Here is a 22,800-nt window from a genome sequence, read left to right as displayed (position 1 = left end):
AGAATGATGAAGCAAGAGGAGGAAAAAATCCAGTGTGGATTTCTCTAAATTCATTTCCTTCATGGCAAAAGCACCCAAATAAGACAGCACACTAAGAATACTCTAAGGGAAAACCAAAGGGGCACAAACAAACAGGAAACCCAGATAATGGGGAGCTAAGCCAGGTTCTAGTCCCTGTCACATCACACCGTCAAACACCTTCACAAAAGCACACTACCTTTGGACTTCTGTGGCTGCCTGAAATCTATTCAGCTAAAGAATCCTTCAAACACAGTATTTTTACCACCAGAAGAAAACAAACCAGAAGACAAAACTCTCTTCCTTCCCTCTTTTGAGAGCGAGGAAATGGGATAAATCAGACTAACTTCTCAGAATTCTAGTCCCTCTCAAAGCCTTGAATCATCTGTAATTTAGACCATTACTTATTTCACTGAATGAAAAGCACTCATGAAATTTCAACATAGATGAGCAGTTGGGTGGAGAAGAGGAAAGCTACCTTAAGTCCAGAAGAGAAACAGACTAGAGGCTCCACTGATTGCAGACATCACCACCTTCTGAACATGTCTGATACAGGTTGTCCTTGCAGGCACATCATGTCCATACCATAACAGGACACACAAAGTGGGGTTTTTGCTGGTTTTTTTGGTTGCATCTTGTCTCAACTGCATGCTGATCTTCACAAAAAGCAGTTACCAAGTCAACAGGAAATAAGCCCATGCAAAGCCCTGGTTCCACAAACCAGAGGTGAGCACAAACTCTCTGTGATCACTTGGTTTTTCTCCCTTCCAAGTGTAGATTTCTCTCACTGGTTATACAGAGCATTCCCAGAGCAGGCACTTTGTCACATCAAGTGACATTAGTCAACAGCCACCTGTTCTTCTGCTTCACTCCAAGTGCACTATCTACCCACACACGTTCACTTACATCTGGTTAAAAAAATCCAAAAATAAGGATAGCAGCAAAATAAGTCTAGAATCATATATGATGTTATCAAGCTTACAGACTTTTTAAGGGAACCTTTAAGGTGGTTTACAGACATGTAGATGTATATTGTCTTGAAAAATGCCCTCAGGGAGTTTGTCCTACACAATGTCTTTTGTAATGAGGAAAACAATGAGTACAAGCAATGCAACATTACTGAGCTACTTGGTGTTGCACAGACACCAAGTGTCTGGAGTGACTAGGGAAGTGATATACAGATTTTTTTTCAATACAAGTACTTTTATCTTACATGGTTTGTTCATAAGCCAGAGCTAAGAAGTAAATTTTCCCTCTCAACATTCCTCCATTTTCCAATTAATCATATCCATGATCTTCTTGCCCAGTACCCAGTTTGGTCACTAGTAGCTGCTTTAGGTGCCATAAAAATAAATTATTGCCATTGTGAAAAAATACATACCTAGATTTACACTCCTTAGACTTACAAGTAAAGCATTTCTCCCCTTCTGCCCTTGAACAGGAAGTGGAGGTTTAAGAGAACATTGAAATATCCTTAAATAATCAGTTTTAAACACACAAAAATCTTGCAATATTAAGAGACCTCAAATCTGCTTATTACAGCAGGCTTACAGTCCCCTCCATAGCTTTGTGCAATTGCTATGGAACCACACACCAGAAATCCATCGGGTTCACAACTGCTCTGCCAGCACAGCATTATTCTCCACTGTGTAACTTCTCCCAAGAATGGTATGAGGATTAATTCATTACAGTTTGTGCTACACTTTGAAAGCACTCAGTCTACAGAAGAGCTGAGAGAATTATTAGGGGACAATCAAACCTTTATGCCTGTGAGCCCTGTCTGAGCAACAACTTAGCCCAACAAGTAGAACAGATTCAAAACAAAATTCATTAAAACAAATGTGTAACTGTCATGATAAAAATGTAGTCACACACAGGAAATGAGAAACTTTAAAAGAGCAATTAACTTCTACTCCTTACCTAATATTGACTAATGCATGGGTCACCTTGCTTGCAGGCTCTTTCCATTGACCAGCATTGGTAGACAGCCTTAGAACTGAAAGGAGAAGACAGTTAACAGAGCTGGCACAGAACTGGCAATTTCATAATTCCAAACAGGAAAAAGAATCTGCTTTGGCAAGATGGCAGTCCAGGAACCACATAATAACAAATGTCATCTTTGAGAATATGTGATCCAGGGTAGAAATTCCCTTCAAAGCCCATCTAAGAAACATAAGGAACATGGAAGGGGTGAGCAGAACAGAATAATGACTTGAGCCACAGGGGATGGGAGAAGCTGGGTGCTCCAAACTGCTTTCACTATCACACACAGAGTTCATTTTCCCCAGAAACAGAGCAGCATCCCAAGCCTAGAATAGCTCTTATTCCACACACAGCTGTTCTCCTCCAGCTCCTGCTAATGCAAGGTTCCATCTGAACTGGACTACATACTGCAGTTAAAACCCTCTCCAGCAATGCAGAATTCTTCACATGCCCATTTACCTAGAGCTGCAGAGAGGAATTACACACCAAGGTAAAGAAAAACACTGCCTGTAGGAAGAAGGGTGGTGTTCTCCTGCACAGATGGTCGCTGACAGACTTAAGAGCAGATCTGAAAACATTCTGCAACAGGAAGAACTTCTAGGGAACCCAATTCCTTTCTGCCAGAGTACCAAAAATACTTATTTAGGTCAAAATATGTAGTGTTTTTATGGTGGCAGTTACTTGCACAACTCTTGGTAAGCATCAAAACAATAACAGATCCTGTAGCAGATGTTTTGATTAATTTCCATCTTGCCTGAACAAAGAGAATTTTCTATGAATTTGTACATACAGGGTTTTCTGGAGGTTAGACTCCACAAGAAAGGTTCACCCTCAATTTAGAAGTGAAGGAACAGCTCAGCATCCAAATTTAAGATCATGCAGAAACATGGATTCTACAAGTGAATGCTTAAACACAGTGGCTGCATATTAATGCTTATAATTGAAGGACAGAAGCTTTCAGTCCTGCAGATCTGGACAAAGTTTAATTTCAGAACAAGGGAAAAAAAAAACCAAATCAATTAGATTCCACCTCCACTCCCAACATGGTAAGTTTCAACCACATTAACAGAAAAACTAAAGGTCTGAGTAGCTTTCTCATCTGTACTAACACCCCAAGGCTAGGGGACAGAAGGGTCACTGTAGTCTCAGAATTAGTCTGACAAGCAAAGGGAAGCTTTCAGGACACCTGGTAGCTTTCATTGCTTGAGACACTGCTACCTTCTCACCTCCTATTCTACCATTACATGCCATCTGCAGAAAAAAGTTGTCTTCTCTGAGTAACATTGTTTTGTCAAACAGTAGGTACTGTACTAGAATATCTGAAGTAATATATTCAATTCAGGCATCTGCACGAGTAATTCAACGGGGTTCACTCTACATAGGAGGATGGCAAATGTTCATGTGATAAATTGTTTCAACAGCTCAGCTGTGCCTTTTGCAACTCAACTGAGGAAATATTTGAGTGCATTATTCTTCTATTCCACTTACCTTCATCTTCTACAGGGGATGGGTTTGAAAAAAATATTACCTAGTAAAAGCACCTCACCTCACTAGTTGCAACTCTTGGGAGTAGAAAATGGGTAAGCAAAAAATCTTACGCACTTAAGAGGGCACAAAAATGGCCAAGCAATCCCTTATGTAACAGTTGAAAACTGTGGGAAATTTATACAAAAGGGCAGTTTGTTTCTGCTTGCAGTTACAGGGGTACTTGGCTACTTTCATTCAGGTGAGGATGTCTCTCCCCCATGTCAGAAGAGGGCTGTGGCCCAACTGTCTGCCCTTTAGCTCTCCTTACACATTTATATCAATTCCTGTTGTTCCTTGGGTGGTCAAGCTGAGAAGGGAGGAGAGGGTGAAGGAATGAAAGGTCCTTTTGGAATGAAACAAACAAAGAACACAGCTATATTCTTTTTTTCACAGCTTCAAGTATGCAGCACACCAGTGCTGCTGCAGCTACCCTGGGCTGCAGGTGCCAGTGTCTAACACTGACTGATTATGCCTCCATGCATTCCTTGCTTTTCTTTGTTCCTCTTCCCTGCTGGGTGACACTTGGCTCCCTTCCCTCTCTCTTGAAGGTTGGCAGCTTCTCCCTGTTTTGCCAGGGGGAACATTATTCAGTCCAGCAATTCACTTGTCACTGCAAGCAGGTTTGTGAGGGCTGTTTTCTTGGTTGCTTTGGCAATGAGTGAAGTAGACGTGATTTGTCTAGCACAGCAAGCTTCTTGCTGTAAGTTTCTCAAATTCCTTTCCAAATTCTTACTTGCATTCAGTGTTTCTCTATGCTGGGTGGTTCTGCAGCATGTACCTGCTTTTTGACTTGAAATTGTCAAATGTAATAGAGGAAAACTACACAAAATGCATGAAATACCACATACTCCATTGTGACAATAAATTTATATTTCCAACATTAGGTGACAGAGGGAGGGGCAAGGAGCCTGTTTGTAATTCTTTTGTGACATTAAAAAAAACTTAACCTTTTAATAAGTTTATCCCTCTCTCAATTCTTAATTTACCAACATGCCCTAGTACACAAAACATGTTCACCCAGCACAGCAGACATCAGTAGCAGGTAGACAGCAAACACTTGACACAAACATCCCTCTTCCACCACCCTCACTTCCAGGCAGCAGCAGTCCTGACGAGTCAGGAGGTACTCACCCATAGAATAAAGGTTGTCAAAATTCTGGTGCATGCGAATGATTTCATAATAGAGCTCATCATAGCTGCTGGGAGTGGGCAGAAATGTGTCTCCATAAGTGATGAACATGTTGAACAGGTTCACAACCTATACAAGTGAAAAGAAGTTGCAACAGGAATATTTATCCCAAATCTATTCTGCAACAGAAACAATACACATTATGTCCAAAACCTTCAAAGGAATAGCTTGCAATTGCAGCTTATTTTCCTTATAGTACCTGAGAGACAGACAAAAAGCTTAAATACTCTTTTATCTAGGGCCAGAAACACATGTTTCTATTTTGAATACAAGGGAGCACAGAACAAAAAAAAATTTAACAAATCTGGAAAATTAAACTAGGCCTTTCCTCACACAGACTTCTTTATTTCAATGAGCCAATCCTATAGTGAGTCCAAGCACTGCCCTTTCCAAACACATAGTGAAACCAACCACGATATTACTCTGCTTCATGGCCATGTTCTCATATCTCCTTAACAGGCCAGAAATACTTTCTGGAATCCTTTCAGCATTACAATTCCTTCCTAATACTAGTTCACAATTGAGTTGTTAAAATTAAGATGATTTGTGCAAGGGTAAAGATGCTCACCATAAGAGCAAGGGTGAAGATGTTGTGCTTGGCCAGCAACACAGTCTCATTAGACATGAGGAACTTCAACAAGTTGATCAAAGCTAGGAGAAAATAATAAGTATTTTTAAAATACTATAAAAAGCAAAGTCATTCTCAACAAGTCACTTATATACAGATGCATTTACATTATCTAGTGTAAATTAAACTAAATGCCAGCTATTCAACTCAGAAATATATCAATTTATATGTAGGGTTTGGCAGTGCTTTTTGTTGCTACAATACCCTGCCAAACAGGTAAGTGACAGTGATTTTACCTTCCCACATTTATTCTCCTTCACTGACTTCCCAATCAAATCTACTCAGGCTCAAGGTACGTCCTTTGTTAACTCAGTTCAAGATTTTTTTTATCTGCTAGATCCTGGAGTGAGCTTTGGGGTTGGAGAATCCAACTGTCTCATTTCTGCTTCATATATCACCAACATGATGTATGCACAGGCAGCCCCAAACTGTCACTCTTGTTGATACCCGCAGTTATAAAAAATAAAAAAGGTAAGAAAACCCCCATAGCACAGCTTTTCTGTAGCTCTGTGTCAATGCTGCTGCAGTGGTAAAAAGAAGGATGTAGTACTTTATTGTGTCAGTTATCTGGGGCTGTGCCGTAAAGATTACAGATCTGGTTCACACTTGTCTTAAATAATAAACCAACAAAAGCTCCTGCTGTAACCACCCAGTATCAGTTAGTAACAGTGGCAATTAACAAAAAGGTTGGCTAAAAATGCTTTAATCAAACAGACTTTACAATAAACAACTGCATCCCATGCACTTGAATAAAATGTAAAGTTTCTTATCTTTTTTTTTCCCTAGTTGTTGAAATTTTCAGAAAACTAGTTTCTTCTGCATTATAGCTGTTCAGCAGTGAAAGCTGACGCCTGACTAGAAGAGGTTCTTAATGTACTCTCTTCTCTGAAGTCAACACATTTCAAGACTTAAAACATCTGAATTAAGATGTCCTGAAAAGTCAATGCTGGAACAGTGTACACATCTTTTTTAAAGGGTTCCTAATTATCTACTAATTAGTAACTTCGTCCAACAGAACAATACCAGGCATTACTCCTATTTCTTACAGGCACAAGTAGAACCCACTAATCCGTTTTTCCCCCAACATTACACAGGTGTCACACACCATCCAGTAACTGGTGTGAAAATAAACTGTGGTTTGGGGGAACTCCACAGTGAATGCAGAAAAGACCATTCAGCCCAAGGTACAGGCTACGAAAGAGGAAGAGATAAAGCACAAGGAACAGGAATGAGGTATGGGCAGAATTTACATACTCATCCCTTTCAAGACTGCAAAGTATTCACAAAAGGTAAAATCAAAAAACCTACAGCAAAACCATGCAAACACACCAGTCTGATCTTGAATTAAACAAAATTTTCAGATTCTGAATGCAGTCCTGCAAGCTCTACTTTACAGTACTACAAGTTGACCATGAGTATCACAAGTTTATACATGCACACTCAAAGGGAAGCCTGCAGCCCAAGGTGGGTATTTACTCATCACAGGCAGAAGCTACTTCCATCTAACCTTCCAGCAGATGTCTGATGCTGAACTGAAAACCAGGAATGAACAAAATTCTCTGCAAACTCCAGACATGCAAGTGATGCATCTTTCAGAGCTATTCCAGGATTAACCATCAGCAACAGCATTTCTCCCTGCCATGTCAGCAGCTCACCTCATGAAGCAAATACATTAACACCTTTTCAATCCAGCCACGCAACTCTCCATACCATCATCACCCCATCATCACACAAACTCCTGGGACCAAAAGCAGAGCCTGGATGCCACAGTAACACAGCTCTGAAAATACCCCTGTCAGTTCTTTTCTTGCAAAACAAACGTTTCAAAACAAAGTAGCAGGTACAGATGGGCTCTCCACCGGAGCAAAGATCCAGCTAAAAACAGGTTGCCAAGGTAACCAAATCTCCACAGCAAAAAAGTCTCCTGCAGTCAGTGCCTTGGACTGCAGACAGCTGCCCTGCATCTCTGTCACAGCAGCTCAGTGGCCATTTCTCCATCTCATGGTTACAAGCTTGGTTTTACCTCCTTCCCAGCCACCAAGTCCACAGGGTCACAGCTCATGGCCAGGTGCTGCTGTTCAATTAGCAGCAGCTTGGGTTTGTGGAAGCAAAGTAGCAGAGCTCTGGATTTCCTATGACAAGTTGTGAGAAGCCTCATGTTCATTCCTTTGCTTCTTACTGTCCCACAAGAGCCCTGCTGAATGGCCTTTGTCAGCAGCTCATGGCACAGTGTGACAAGAAGCCACCAACAATCATCCAAAATCAGTGAACATGAAAGCTGTCTGTGATGAGGAAAAACTATTTTAAAAGAACAAGTGTATTCATCCAGAGCACAAGCACCCAGCAAATGACAAGGACAAGCACCCTACAACTGCCCACTGCAGTACTTCTCATAAACCACCCTGAAGCACTTGTACTGCTCTATATTGGTGACAATACTTGAAGGAGCACTTTCTCTGTTCTATCCCTACATTTGTTTCGGCCATCATGATGAATCTATGTTTAATTTTCCTGTTTCAGTTACAAAGAAGACAAGAGATTAGCTCTGCTTGAAGTCAGTATTTATACCTGAATTGCACTGAATCATAGCCCACTCAAAACTCTCGGTGCTGTTCCTTCCCTAAGAACTAGGAAGGAGAGGGACATGCTTCACATGAAGAAGAAACTGAGTGTGGGCTCAGAGCCTGGTCACAAGAACTACCCTATCAGAGGTTTACAGTCACTGTGTGCCCTGCACTGAAAAATTTATCAACTGCTAGGAAACCACACATTCCTAGAAAAGTTGCAGTATTCCTAACTGGGATATACACTACATCAATGCTAAAAGAGCAGCCAATCTTTTTCCACACCAGCACATTCTACAGCAGCCTCTACTCAAGTGTCTCTAAGGACCACAAACACTGTGGAACCTTTAATCCCTTTGCCATGTCTCTGTAGTTTGTTTGTAAGGCAGACCCTGTACTGAAAATTAGGACAGCTATGCCCTGAAGTTTTCAGAACTAGCAACTTTTAGATCTGGCTTCACATGCCTAGTGCCCTTCAGCAACAATTACACACACAAAATAAACCTTTAGAGGAAAGTCCAACTGACTGAACACCCCTCTGCCCCTGAGCTCCAACAGAGCACTGATGCTACTTTTCCTAAACAGTCTGAAGCCAAACCAGATGTGTCACATTTTCCCTGCTGCAATCAACTGTTTGCCTCTCACACCCCACCTGCAGACTGCCCTTTCTAGCCAGGAAATTATCTTCTTTTTTTTCTTTTTTTTCCCCAGCAGAGGAGCAATTCAGTCTCCCAGCTGCACAGGCAGACACAAATGTGCTCCTTGCTCGGGCTCAGCCACCTTATCCCAAATTATGCTCCAGGATTTAACAGCAATGGATGGTTTGGGTATGAGATCTATTTCAACATTAACTGGAAAACAGCACCATTTTTGCAATACCCTCTAGAGCCTTTTTTTCCTCCCTAAAGATATCTGTTCTTGGCATTCATTAGCAGGACCTGAAAAACCCACTGTGGTGAGTCTTGGAACATCCATAATTTCACAATACAACGGTGTGACTTCTTTAGTAATAAAGGGAGAAGGCTGTAACTAAACAAGCAGCCACCAGTATGTTCATGTAAGTGACCTGAGCTGAGTACACTGGCTATGCTTCTTGAATCAACAAGAAGAGAACACAGCTTTGGACACTTATGTTTAGAGCCTCAAACCCAAGTAGACAAGCACGCTGAGTGGACACAGAGCCATATGGCAGGCTGCATGTGAAAAGTGGTATATAGCAGGTTGGCTCTTGGACAATTTTCTCTCCAAAGGATTATTACAGCCAAAGGATGAAGAGTGACATCATAGATATCCTCCCTACTTTTTAAACTGAAATGACTACAGTCAAAGAACCTCTCAGCTCTTTTGCTGCACAGCTGCTTTTAAAGACACTTTCCCTTATCAGCTTCTGTAGCCACTCTGTCTGCTAAGGAGCAGCAGTACACGCCTGCTCAGTTATTTGCTGCCCTCTCTCAAGCCAGTCCTCTGTGAGAAGACTGTGGGCAGCCACCATCTCTCATTTTCTTCTACCAGGAAGGAGGTAATTCCTGTTACAGCTGCCCTTCACTCCCTCCTTCCCCTGTTCCTATTCACATAGCAGACTTAACTTCTCCCCCTGTAAGTCTTGTTTCAAACAGAAGTATATTCAGCCCCAGGTAAATTTGGATTCACACAAAGTTGGGGTTTTTTTATTTAGTGTCTCAGTGTTCTCTGTTTGGATCATGTGTAATGCAACACGACCATGGAGGCAGGCCAAGAGAAAAGGGGGGAAAAAAGAGTAGTATTTATCCCCTGAGCAAGTGAGAATGTAGCACAGACTCTGCCAGGAGCATCAGAAGGCTCTGATGTGTTATTGCACAATGGAGCAGAAGAGAAAAGCCCTGAAACACTCATCAATGAGAGCTGGATGGGTTGAGCACAGTACAGAGGCCTCTGTCACTGCATCTACAGGTTCTTACAGGTCAAGAATCTTCTAATGGTGCATATAATGGTCCTCAAGAAAGGAGCAAGGCAGAGAGAGATGTGAGGGCTCCTCAGCTGCAGTATAACATCCATTAACAGGATACAGCGCTCTACTAAAATTCTCCAATTTTCTACCCTCCAACTTTCAGGGCACACAAGGAAGAACAGTGACTTGCCCATTCCCTCTAGAAGTTACCACTGAACCAACAGTGTATTCAGTGTCCTCCTTCCAATGTCTCAAACCACAACCCCCTTAGAAGGATCCCCACCCATCTACCACTGGAAGGCAGCTGATCATGACATCTGGGCAACACTTCCATGCTGCAGAGAAGTCATCTGCCTACAAGTGCTTCAGCAGCAGCACAGTAACCACCCTGCACCTCTTACAGCCACCCTGTTCATGTGTAGATACTGCCAAGGCAAGGTCCACACTACTCACTGTAGCCAGATCCAATTAAGGCCGAGTGCAACTAAGAACAGAGTGGATTAGATTCTCCAGGAAGCAGCACTGGTCTTTCTGTGCTTCAGTTCTTCCAACATACAAGAAAAACAGGAGCATTCTCCCTGCAACAGTATAAACAGAGCAACACCACGAGCCCTGGCTGTACCTGGCCAGATCAAAGGTCCACCTAAGGTTAGTGTTCTGTCTCTAAATGGTCAATCAACATCAAACACTTGTGGAGAAACAATAGGCCAAATAATGCTTTCTAATATGTTCTTCCAGATTCCAAAATTCAGCACGATTCCCTTACACGAGGGAAATTACAGCACAGAATGTGAAAAAAGCAGATTCTCACAACATGCCAATACCATAACCACAGACCAGTCCACTCTCTTGCTCCAGACTGGAAGTCACAAGGGCTAAGCTAGGATAACCATAGAGCCCACTGTGCAGCCATGAGGAGAAGAGACCCCAGAACAGAGTAATCACCTCTAGAAAATGCTATACCTGAAAGGCAGTTCGGATTTAGGGAAGCAAAAGGCTCAAATATGACATTCTGAGATGACCTACGTGTTAAGAGGGTGCAGATCTGGCCACATTCAGCTCTGGCAGGCACTCAGAAGAACAGTGATCAAAACAAACTCAGCAGGAGAGGAGAATCTACAGATTGGGTTTGACAGGAAAGAACCTACAGAGGTATTTTCCAGATAGAGTTGTAGGAATAGGAATCCTGTCAGAGAAATAGTTACATTGCTATTACAAACTAACACACCAGAACTCCCTGAGGCACAAACTACCCCAGAACCCTTGGACAAGTGAAGCAATTACTCAGGGACAGCACTTGCAGCTTCCTGTCAATCACCCACAGCATTAGAACACAAGACTCTTGCACCAACGCTGCAGTCCCCTCTCGGGAGCAGGGGAAGCAATAAAAGCTCTGTCAACATCACCAGTCAACATGCTCCAGCTCCTTCCCTCTGCTCTGATCAGGAGGGAGCATTCTGCTCCCTGCTGTAACCATCACCTGCCTAGACACTCCTCTACCCTCCCTCTTGCTGCCACAGGCACAGCCGAGTTCCTCCTCCCAGCCACCACAGCTCTGTGGCACAAAGCAGCTGGCAACTGGCAGGCTCCCCATCACCAGCACTCTACAGCTGCCCTCTCTTTTCCCCATGGCTGGCTCTCAAGGGTGCATCCATGAAAGCAGGCTGTTTTCTTAATGAGAATCAACAGCTTGCCAGAGGGCTGGAGCACATGCTGGCACAAGCCATCACTCCCAGGATTAGTCGAGCAGGCTCCTTCACTTCCAAGCCTTTACTCTCTTTATATAGCCCCCATCCCTGGTACTCACTGTTCCCACCTAAATGGAGCCAACAGTGTGAAATTGCAAGCTTAATGGAAATGGTGATTGCTGATGCCAGAGCAATGCTGCTAGATGGCAATCCAGCAAGCAAAAAGAAATAACACAAATTTTCCAACTTCAGCTAAAGCTCAGATGAACAATATGCTTTTTTCTTACAAATAAATAAATAATTTATTTTTTTTAAAAAGCACACACCCACAAGCTTCATCCCTCTTTAGAGGAAAGGTTAGTATTGAGCTCAATTCTGTTTTGTCTGACAGTGTAGGTTCACACTGTTAAACAGTAGTCTTGGGAGTTACCATTGCACATTTTTGCCTCAGGTTTTAAAACAGAAAAGGTGGAGAATCTAGAGAAAGAGAAGAAATATTGTGTGAGAACATGGAAAGACTGCAAGGTAAGGAACCCAGGAGTGATGCTGCTTGAACACAAAAAGGGGCACAGGATAAATTCTGAGTGCTGCATTCTGAGTGCTGCAATCCCTCCCTGCAGATAAAGAAACAGCTTTGAGCAGCTGACTGTAACACTTCTATCACCAATGGGACCATTTCCCAGGAGAAGTTATCACACTAGCTCCACTAGGTCACTATGATCTGCAAACTGTTAATGATCCACAATCAAGTTCTCCAGCATTTGCTAGCTGTATTTAAAACATGACAGAGCAACATATCTGGATGAGAACTGCCAGGCTGAGGCAGGATGACCAAAACATTGCCAGACTTTTATCCATGCAAATGACTAAATTCCATTTGTGCTTACCTGAGCAAGGCTATGTTGAGAAATTCCCACCCTCATCTCATCAGGTGATCAATAACAGCCCCAAATCTTATACTTTTTCTGTTCACTAGCTATCAGGGTAAACTCTTTACCATCAGTATTAAAATATGTTAGCATAAAGTAAAATTAAACTAGAATTAGGTAAAAGCAGATGCTTCCTTAAAATGACTCGTGCAGGGAATTTAGAACATCCTCCTTTACAAGAAAGCCACTGAGTTTCTGCATTTCTTACACTATCTTCTTTAAGAGTTTAACACCAAGGCATTTCACTAAATGGCTGGAGTGCTCCCATGAAAATATCCTAGCATTGGTTGAGGAGGTAATGTGGACAGCTGAGCATGACATTGTCCCACCAGCTGAGAATGACAGCAGAATACTACAAGCAGACATTTGCAGTCCTCCCTCTGACCTTCCCATCTTGCTGCCTGTAAGTGAGCTGTGTAAGATGGGACGGGGGTTTTCTTTGGGGTAACGTGGAGTTCTGCCAGGAGTACAAATTAAATAAATCAATAACTATCAACCCACAACACACACCGCAGCTATAAACAAAAATTATTTTATAAAACCATCTTTCAATTTCAATCCTTTCCTGAATTCCGTCAGTATGATAGATATATCATACTGTGAAATAGATAACAGGATTAACAATTGCATTCCTGAACCCAGCTTGGGCCGACACACTACCACGTATCACAAGCACCAACACTCCTATAATAAAGAAAATAGGATCCCCTAAGGCTGCAAACTTCCAGTATGTATTCCATGGCACACAACAGTTACAGCTTTTAGTTTGTGTGAGAAACTGAGTCATTTGCTAACTGGCCAAGCAGCTCTGTGTTCTTCCCAACTCTCATGACATCCAGTGACCAGGAACTTTGCCAGTGAACTCGACTGTCTGGTACACCAGTGTGTGAATCCTGCCTCCACAAGAACTGCAAGATGATAAGCTTCCCTTGCCAGATAGCTGCTGCAGAAAGTGACAGTGACAGCTGGATTAGAGATGAAGGGAAGACACAACATCACCTGACTTCCCAGTCTGTTCAGCAACATAAATCAGAGGGTTGAAGCCGACCTGATCCACAGTTGTAGAAACAGAAATTACATAGCTAACACACTCTCAGTAATTAACATTTCAGTCACAAAAATAACAAAGCAAAGTGATTAAACCATTTTAAATATGCACTGCATAAGGGCAGCATTATATATACTGAAAGTTGGGGTGGGAGAGTCTCCTTCACAAAAAATTGCTTCTTTATTTTAAAATCTTCCACACAGGAACCTTTCATGTCTTTAGTATGCACACAAAAATTTTTGAATGCAGTACTATCCTTGTTATAAATACAGAACCTGACAAAGAAATCTGAAGAGGGTACAAAAAGGGAAAAAAGAAGTCTATTTTGTCTAGTAGCATAGTAGAAGTCTGCTTTGATAACCCTAAAATGAAAAGGAGAAAAATTAACTTCTTGATGGTGCTACATATTTGAAGTACCCTTGTATTAACAATGCATTCTGCATCTACCAAATTAACTAAGCTACAAGAAAAGGAATTACAGCCTTATGTTAAAACAATTTGAAAACTGATCTTCAACTGATCTTACTAATGGTCATACCCACTGTTAATCCTACTTTGCATTCAACTACCCCAATAAATAGCTATTTCACCATTATTATAATTCAGATTTTTTAGGCTCTACTCTTGCTATTAGAAGTCTTTATTAGTATTGCTTTTCTGTTTCTTTAAACACAGCTTTTGCTTAAAGCAAACCATAGCAACTGCAAAGAAGTTACCTGCACCCCCTAAGCTCAGCGTGAATTGCTCAAGCATAGCTAATTTTGAAGTGGGAGGAGTTGAAGAAATGAGGTCTTTTTATATAAAAAGCTTAAATGACTCATGAAAACTCCTCTGGCATAGCTCATACATGCTTAACAACAACAACAACACATATAGCACTGCCCATCACTCAAGTGCTGTACAAACCAGCCCAAGAACATTCAGTATAACAGGCTGTTTCTGAGACCAGTGAACTGGCTGTTCCCAAGTTTCTTAATTGGCTCTAGGAAGTACCTTACACTTGACATTCAATTAATCAGTGTTTAAAAAGAATAAGGTACCTGGCATAACAATCCAGGAGACTCCCAGTTGGCCAAAATGTCTGCAAGCAAACAGGTCAACAGAGTCATAGCCACTTAGAGTTTCTGACCTTGGCCAAATTTCCAAGCTAGTACCAGCTAGTACCAGCAATGGTACGTGGTCAGTGGTGAAAAACCTGAAGATTTTCTTTAGCACTCAAAGGGAAGAACTGCACACTAATCAGTGGTGGAACAGAAGTGAACAGACTGGTGAAAAGGGCTATTAAAAAACAACCAAGATCAACAGACACTTCTCGATCTGAATGTCTGGTGTATCTAGTAACTGCCTTTGCCAATCACTTTCATAGGTTAATCAGATTTCACTCTCCAGCCCTCTTTTCAAGATGTTCCAGAATTTAGCTCCACTAGTGATCTGATATTTATTTTCGCACTGCTTTCAGCTAGAACAACCTTCTACACACTACTCTTGCCACCCACAGATTTTTCTTTCTGTCAATCCTGTTTCCAGCTCTCAAATCCCTGCATCTTTCTCTGTCACCTAAACATTCTTAGTCATCTGGTCAGCACAGCCAGAGATTTATGCTGCTTTAAGTACCATTCCTCTGGTCCCTTAACTTAATGTGAAAAAATTATTCTAATAGAGAAGCTCAGGCTGGATTACATCCAAAGACTGTAACAATATTGTTCTTCTTTAAACTCAGATGTTGCAGAAGAAAGTTCAACAGAAATAAGATCATATGGAAACAATGTGCCAAATAATGGCATATCCAAAAAAGCATAAAGTATTACAGACTGCATAAACAGCACGATACGTGTCCTGAGAGATGCCAAAGCACCTGGCTCCACTACTTTTCCCTGCCATCACTGCAAATTAAAATCAAACAGTAAATGCAGCAACTCTCAAAGTGCTGCTGGCCTTCCATACTGAAGACAAAGCATCCACAAAGGAAGAGCATCAATCCATCAGATGACACCCAAGTGGCTTTCCTTAATTAGAGATCAGCTAACATTAGATTTGGCAAGTGAACAGAAGGCTCCATACACAGCTACTGCCTCCACCTCCAGCCTTTATCTCAGTTCCTCCGCACCTGATACCGACTCCCTGCCCCCAGCATTCTCTTTGTCTTCTTCTCCCACTCAATTTTCTGCCTGAAAAAACTCTCCTCCTTTTATGTGCCAGGTATAACTCTCTCCCTTTCTTCCAATACTTCCTTACACAAATTCTCTCCAGCCTCTTTGTTCCACTCAGCTCTGCTGGGGGGCCTCCACTGCTATTATCCACACTACACCACAGGGGCACTGCTTAAATCATCACAGACTTTGTCATTCTAGAAGACAAGTGTGGGCTTGAAGACCTTCTGTAAAGCACACCTGATGGGGCAACCTGGTATCTCAGACCTTACAGTGAATAGCTGCTCCCTTCTGGCTGTTCATCCAGCAGAGATAACTAACTCTTCAATCCAAAACAAAAGCCTCATGGTCATATGAAGGACAGAAATTATTTCACAAGTCTCCTGCTCTGGTTTGGAATTGTCTGTCACACAGATCAAGACCACAGAAAGAGACATTCTTTCACATCAAAGGCAGCAGCATTCTGAGTAATCAAAGAGCAACCTTGACAGGGTCAGAGTTAAGTATGAAACCAATCTCAAGACAGGGCTGGCAATTAGCATTTATTCTGCAAATTATATAGCATTCTAGAAGCACACCTGGAGCAGCCAGGATCTGCCCTTTTACAGGTGTATGCACCATTTCACCCAGGGTCTTCCAGCCTGTATAAACCACTTAAGCACCTACAGAAGAATCTCTGTTCACCTCAACATCCTATTAAAAAAAAAATTTTGAAACATTCTACAGTAGTTTACTCTCAGAAGAGGATCACCTAAAATACACAAAAATCTATCGCAAGCATGGAGCTCTTCAGCTACATCGGGTGTGCCAATGTTTCAGTTCCTTCACAGAAACCTGACCAACCCAAGTGTTTTTATATTACTGCTTTGCTTTCAAAGCATGTGCAGTACTTAATACTTCTCAGGCACTTTATGTTTCCAAAGGTCTATATAAACACCAGCTAATTAGAGACAGCTAACAAGAATATCCCAAGATGCTGAATCTCAGTGTGTAGTGAGTATGTTAATTTTTTCTCCTTCCCTAAAATAGGAAAAGTTAAGGATTTAAAGATGCCAACAAGTGTGCTCCCTGAACCATGGAACAATACTTTTAAGCAAAAGGTGCTATATTTCAAACTTTCACTCTGACAGTGCACAGAAAAGCAGAAAATTCCAGCCTGGCCAAATAGAAATGGCTCTGGTTCACTGTAGCTGCCAAGAAGGTATCACACACATTGCCAGATGCAATTTCCATTCACAACAGACATCCACATTGTACACACTCATCTCCTGAACTGGCACTACACTACAGCCATGCCTCTAGGGGCTCTGTTCTGAGGAAAACAACTGAAAAGGAGCTGCTAGTCCCTTAATTAGTGGCACCCACTTCACCTTCTGCAGAAATAATTTAGAAAGTCTGAATGGGCCACATGTCACACAAGGTGAAAATTCAGTAACTGAAAATGACTCAGGTTGTTGGTTCACTTCTCAGTACCTACATCTCAGCTGGGCAAGGCTACTGAAGGGAAGTATTCAGTGTCAATTGAGAAGAGCTTCACAAACCACTGATCACTGCCTCTTTCAAAAGCCATCCTCTCAAATTTCTGATGAGAGTTGCATTACACCAGGCAAGTCGCTGATCCTAGGTCTCAAGCACAGCTCCAGGAATACACAATTAGGGCCATGTTCCCTTGAATTTTCATAAAGCTCTTGTTTAAGCCACAACAGCAAGGGGATTAACTGTACTTCCTGGCTGAGCTACTTCACTGGCTAGATAAGAACTGAAGCACAAACCATATCCACCAAAGATGCCTGTTAGGTCTCATCATCCATTCTGCTACTCCCCTCCCCAGACCTCCCACACTATGACTGCTTCACAGAAGAGTCCTACAAAGCTGTCCACAAGATTATGTCAGACTTCACAATACTTATTTATCCATCTTGGGATGCAAGTGGCACAAACCAGACTATCTACCATCAACTCAAAGGTCAGAGTTAAAAGCCTCTCTATCCTCACACTGACATTTCAAGGCTGCTCTCTTTAGGAGCTGCATACACTATTCTATGCATGAGCATCTCTTGCAGTAAAAGGAAAGCAAAGGTCCATCTCCCTTTACCCAAGAGCCTACCTCCTTCCTACTCACAAATATCAGAGAGAGAAATACTACTCCATAAAACATTACTCCATTTTCTCCAATCAGGTAAAGAGAGACTCAGGTAATGGAACAGAAAAACAAAGACATTTGGATACCATAGTGAGCATGGAAGACAAGGAAGTAAATTAGCTACCATTATGATAATGAACTGGCTTTCCAAAGGAGGCAATTTGCATGCAGCAACTAAGAAGCAACATAAAGATGCTTTAACAGAACTGCTGCTTGCTTTTCAACCCAGCAGCAATGGAACAAGCAGTCACAGCCACAGAACAACCAGCACTGTGGGATTTTCATATTTGACTGTCTCTGCAGAGGCCAAGTACCTGACCAGAGCTCCCTCCAAGTGTAATGAAGCCTCACTCTGCATTTCTTCTGGTAGCACAGCAGCTTGTGCACAATCTGAATGCACCGTCTGGAAAAGAGAGGGCAAAGGATTAATGACATTGTATCTTCCCACAATTCTACAGCAAGCCTGGAAATATCACTGAAATCAGCAGCAGGGAAATAGACAAATTCAAAGACTATCAGAGGAGGATGGGAGTTGTGACTTTTGCCTCCTAAGGGGAATCAACACTCACAAAAGAAAGAATCTGACCAAATGAAAAAAGGGGCCTGTATGCTAGCTTACACTCAACAGGATAGGACTAACCACAAATGCATGTTTGCTGTTCAATAAATACTTTTCACCTTTTGCTACCCTAACCTAAGGACCTCACAAACTCTATAGAACGAGTTACTTAACTTGCAGTGAGATACTGCAAGCTACTGTAAAATTTGGACACAATGGAGCTTCTCTGTTTCTCTGGCCCCAGTGATGAGGCTAAAGGAAATGAGGGTGTCAGAAAAACCACAGGATTTTTAGTTTGACTGAGGTGTATGGTTTAATTAAATTAAAAAATAAAAGAAATATATTTCTATCAAATTTTCCAGTCTCCGTAACTTAAGTATGACTTTGCAATGTTCATGCAATACACATGCAAGCTCTGGAATCCCCCAACATACAAGAAGTGCACTTCTCAAGTCTCCAAATCCTGTAGATCTCTAAAGCATCTAATGTTCATCCAGACTCTTAGGTGCACAAATATTCTTCACAAATAACATTCAAACCAAAAATACAGTACAATGAGTAAATTCTCTAACTCTATCATTATGGGCAAGACAAAAAATATATACAAATTTGAATTTGTCAGGCCAAGCTACTTTTAGCTATCAACATGGAGAAAAAATAGAAGGAAGACTACAAAACAGAAACATCTCTTTCCCCCCAAATCCCTATTTCTCAAAAACACATTATCTCATTAAAACCCACATCTTTCTGAAAAGACACTGATGAAAGACACTGCACATCAGATAAACATGGAGAAATTAGTTTCTAAAAGTTTTCGTGGAATTTATTCAAAATGAGATGAAAAGTTCAAGACAAGGCTTTAAAACAAGGTTGTAGCAAAAAAATATGCAGAAGGTATGCATTATTCTTTCCAGACCCATAGATAATCCCAAAAATACAACAAGGCACGAACTGAAACTAACTTTGAATAAAGGTAAAACTATTTATAATCACTGAGCATGACATTAAGTGCTGCATTTCAAATTGGATTCTCATAAATTCAACCAAGAAAAGGAAGCAAACCAGCTAGGATAGACACCTGTCTTCAGATCAGGAACAGCAACTACTATGGGGAGAAATCTCCTGTTTCTGATGTTACTGGTACTGGACAATGCCCAGCACCTTCTCACCTCTGTATCTGCTTGGCTGCAAGTCAAGTTATGAAGTTATCTGTCCTGGTGTGGTGTCTCTGGTTTTTAAAAGTTTCGTGCTGAGGATGCATAATACAAATAATGGACAAAAAGTACTTTTAGGCTAAGGAACCTGGATTTCTCTTTTAAATATTAATATGCCCAGCCTTGTGCAGCTTCATATTGTCACCTCTTAAATGTACTGCAGAGAAGTATGACACTACTTGTGCATTCAGAACACCCGCTTTGTCTGCAATAACTGTGTCTGCTATGGGATGGTTTCAGACAGGAGCAGAGTGAAAGGACTGCACAAACATGCCAAAATAAATGGATACAAATGTCCACTGATGGTTGCTACTGCTCATTATTTCTAGTGTTACAGGGTTTCTAGATGTGATGTTGCTTTTGAGTCCAAGCGTTTCACACCTTCTTGTGAAACTCCTGAGCATTACACCCATCTACAATTAGTTCTGCAATTGTCATTAAAAAAGAGAAATTCTCACAAACTCAATTGAATCGCACAACCCTTGCAAAGGCACTGTAATTGCAAGGTTATTTGGGCAAAACCAGAATATGCTGAAAAGTTACCTTAAGGGAGAACATCCTATGTGTCTTTATCTTTGCTCCAGAATATAGTGCTGTTCACATCTTGAGGAAATTCAGCACTGTAAAAACAGTCAGAGCAAAGCCAACAAACCATCTAAATCCTACTTCTGCCCTCCAGGCTAAAGCAGTACAAAGCACTGGAGAGGCCCCTGTGGGACACAGGGAATGCTCTGTCCTCTTGTCTCCTTTTGCCCATTGCTGAGTTTTACCCCTTGCTGCCTAGCAGTCCATCTCAGGCTTAAACCTCCCTCCCTCCCCACACTGCCTTGCAGGCCTCGTGCCAGTCATCCTTGCTTTTTCAAAACCGTCTTTTCTGTTTCTAGACCAAGATTCATCTTCAGGGAAGTGGGGATTGCTGCAATGACTCTGTGTTATGAAACTTCTTTTAGACTGAAAAGCTCTTTGTGTTAGATCAAGTAGATTAGGGAAACAGTCTGAAATTGAATTGCTTTCAATTTTCTGGAACACAGAGGATTTTTGAAGTAGAAAAAGTTACTGGAAGAGTTCATGAAAAGCCATCCCGCTCCCCACCAGCCACAAAGTGTTATTTCAGCCAGAAGATTGCTCTATGGGCAGGATTCTACCTAAATTCAAACTTCAAATGAAATCACAGTGAGTTACCCCACAGACACTTACACATAGAGATCCATAGGAAATTCTTTCATCATGTGTGTTACAATGAATTCCACCATCAAATCTGACAGAAAAGAAAATTATAAAAGTAAGTATTGAACTGGCTACTGTTAGCTTTTAGTCAACTACAAGGAAGTCAAATTGCCCCACCTACCTATCTCTACCAGACAATAGTCCTGCTTAGATGAAAGGGATTTCACTTTTTTGTTTGTTTGTTCTAAAGAACAGTAGACATTTGCTGGAACTAGAAAAGAACCTACTGGAAACTGAGGGTACATACTGTAATTTGCTTTGAGGCACTGCTTCCCCATATGGTTTCCCCCACTATTAGTCAAATAAAGACTATACCATGACTTCTGATGTTTAGAACTGCTCTCATATTTCAAGCCCTGTCACTAATGGAAAATTCTATTAAGAAGCACATTTTAGAAAATTATTCAGAAACAATGCACAACCTAGATGCTACTTAGAGACATAGTAAATAACACCTATTTTTCCTAAAACAAATTCTGAAGCAAGTAAAGCTAGTTTGATCGCAACATAGGCTAAGCTTCTGCTTAAAACTAATTTGGGGGAAAAAGAAAAAAGCAGAATGTGTCTAACATTTAAGGGCTTCCAGTATGAAGATAAGAGGCAAAGAGTATAGAAATACAATTGAGAGAAGCTAATCAATGACAATTGAATGTGTGTGGGGGTGTGTTCAACCCAACTTCAGCACGAAATGCTTATACCAAGCCACAGTCGTGAGCTGTAACCTCCTAGGGCAGTAAGAGCCCAGCAGTGTGATTCAAGTGACTAGAAATAGTGCAGGTGAAGAGGGGATCTGAGAGCTCTAAGAAGATTCTTCATGCAGCTCTGGTGTCTTGGCTTCAACAATCATGTTTGAAAATGCTGAAGTCGAAGACTGCTCCTGTACCATCAGGCTGAACAGCCGTTCAGGGATGCAGGTTCCATCCATTTCTGAACCCACATGTGCTTTTGGCCTCCACAGTAACGAGAGTCACAACTTAATCATGTGCTGCATGAAAAGCTTTCAACTACGCCTCCATATCCACAGGAAAAAACAATCCTAGCTACTAATATTCCTGTTGTTTTTTGGCTCAGAAAAGGCTCAATGCCCAGCAAACATGTTCACAAATATGTTTTTGGGAACCACAGGTTTGCCATCATCATATCATCTACAAAATACTTGTCGCTGCTACCACACTCACCTAAACACAATTTATTAATCAGCTGCCCTCCCTCTTATTAAAAACTCAGCTCAAATGGGCCAAGCGGTGTCTGTAAAACCTTCTGTAAATGTATATAGGATTTATTGCTACAGAGCTGCAATCTTGGGTTTGTCTGCGAGGTAGCCATGTACAAAGATGGGTATGGATTCCTGGAAACATCTTTAGTATTAACTGTCCTTCTTTTAAGTCCATCCACTGCTCCATTTAATCCTCAAATCTCATATTTCTATTGCCCAACAAGAGATGCTTCAGGAGCCACAAGCACCCAGTGGCTCTGACAACACTCACCGAGCACCGCACACACCAGCGGGCGGCAGGGCAGGTTCTTGTCTGCTGCTTTCTTCCGATGCCTCATTGGCTGCAAACACACAAAGATGAAAAGAAGTCAGCAGAAGCCTCAAGTGACAGTCTGTGTATTACTGTATTTTTCAAGCAAATAGTACAATCAGCACAGGCTTTCTTTTGTCTTTTTCTCCAACTGCCATCTTATACATACTAACCCTAAAGGCCATGGCTGGAGGAAAATCATGCCTGCTTTCCAGCATGCTGATACTGGGGATTTGTTTCTCTAGCTGTGAAGCTGGATGGCACTGTTCTACTGAGGGGAGGGACCCCAAGACAAAAACAAATCCCACAGAAATTTCTCCCCCTTGGTTAACATACTGATTTGTTTCTGACGCCGAAGTCTGACTGGCATTCTTAACAGTAAGTACAGTAGTCAATGGCTTTGGTGTCCATTGAAGCAGACCAGAAAGGCAAACTGGATAGCAAACCTGTTGTTAAGGGCTAATGACTAGCATTCTTGCA

General features: G+C 41.6%; 1 protein-coding gene across 3 annotated transcripts in view; it reads right to left on the bottom strand.

Moving 5' to 3' along the window:
* The window catches only part of ARMH3 (armadillo like helical domain containing 3), a 123,413-nt gene that overhangs the window by 66,562 nt on the left and 34,051 nt on the right, over window positions 1–22,800 (bottom strand). For all 3 annotated transcript variants that reach the window (XM_030950820.1, XM_030950822.1, XM_030950821.1), the window contains exons 18-23: window positions 22,282–22,351; window positions 20,765–20,825; window positions 18,109–18,197; window positions 5,286–5,368; window positions 4,660–4,786; window positions 1,939–2,014 (exon numbers count right to left, since the gene is read on the bottom strand). In XM_030950820.1, the coding sequence (XP_030806680.1) occupies window positions 1,939–2,014; window positions 4,660–4,786; window positions 5,286–5,368; window positions 18,109–18,197; window positions 20,765–20,825; window positions 22,282–22,351 (506 nt within the window). The remainder of the gene's footprint in view (window positions 1–1,938; window positions 2,015–4,659; window positions 4,787–5,285; window positions 5,369–18,108; window positions 18,198–20,764; window positions 20,826–22,281; window positions 22,352–22,800) is intronic.

This window comes from Camarhynchus parvulus, chromosome 6, assembly GCF_901933205.1.
Source record: "Camarhynchus parvulus chromosome 6, STF_HiC, whole genome shotgun sequence".
In the NCBI taxonomy this organism is placed as follows: domain Eukaryota; kingdom Metazoa; phylum Chordata; class Aves; order Passeriformes; family Thraupidae; genus Camarhynchus; species Camarhynchus parvulus.
Note: the sequence above shows the minus strand (reverse complement) of the source record. Positions and strands in the feature narration are given on the sequence as shown.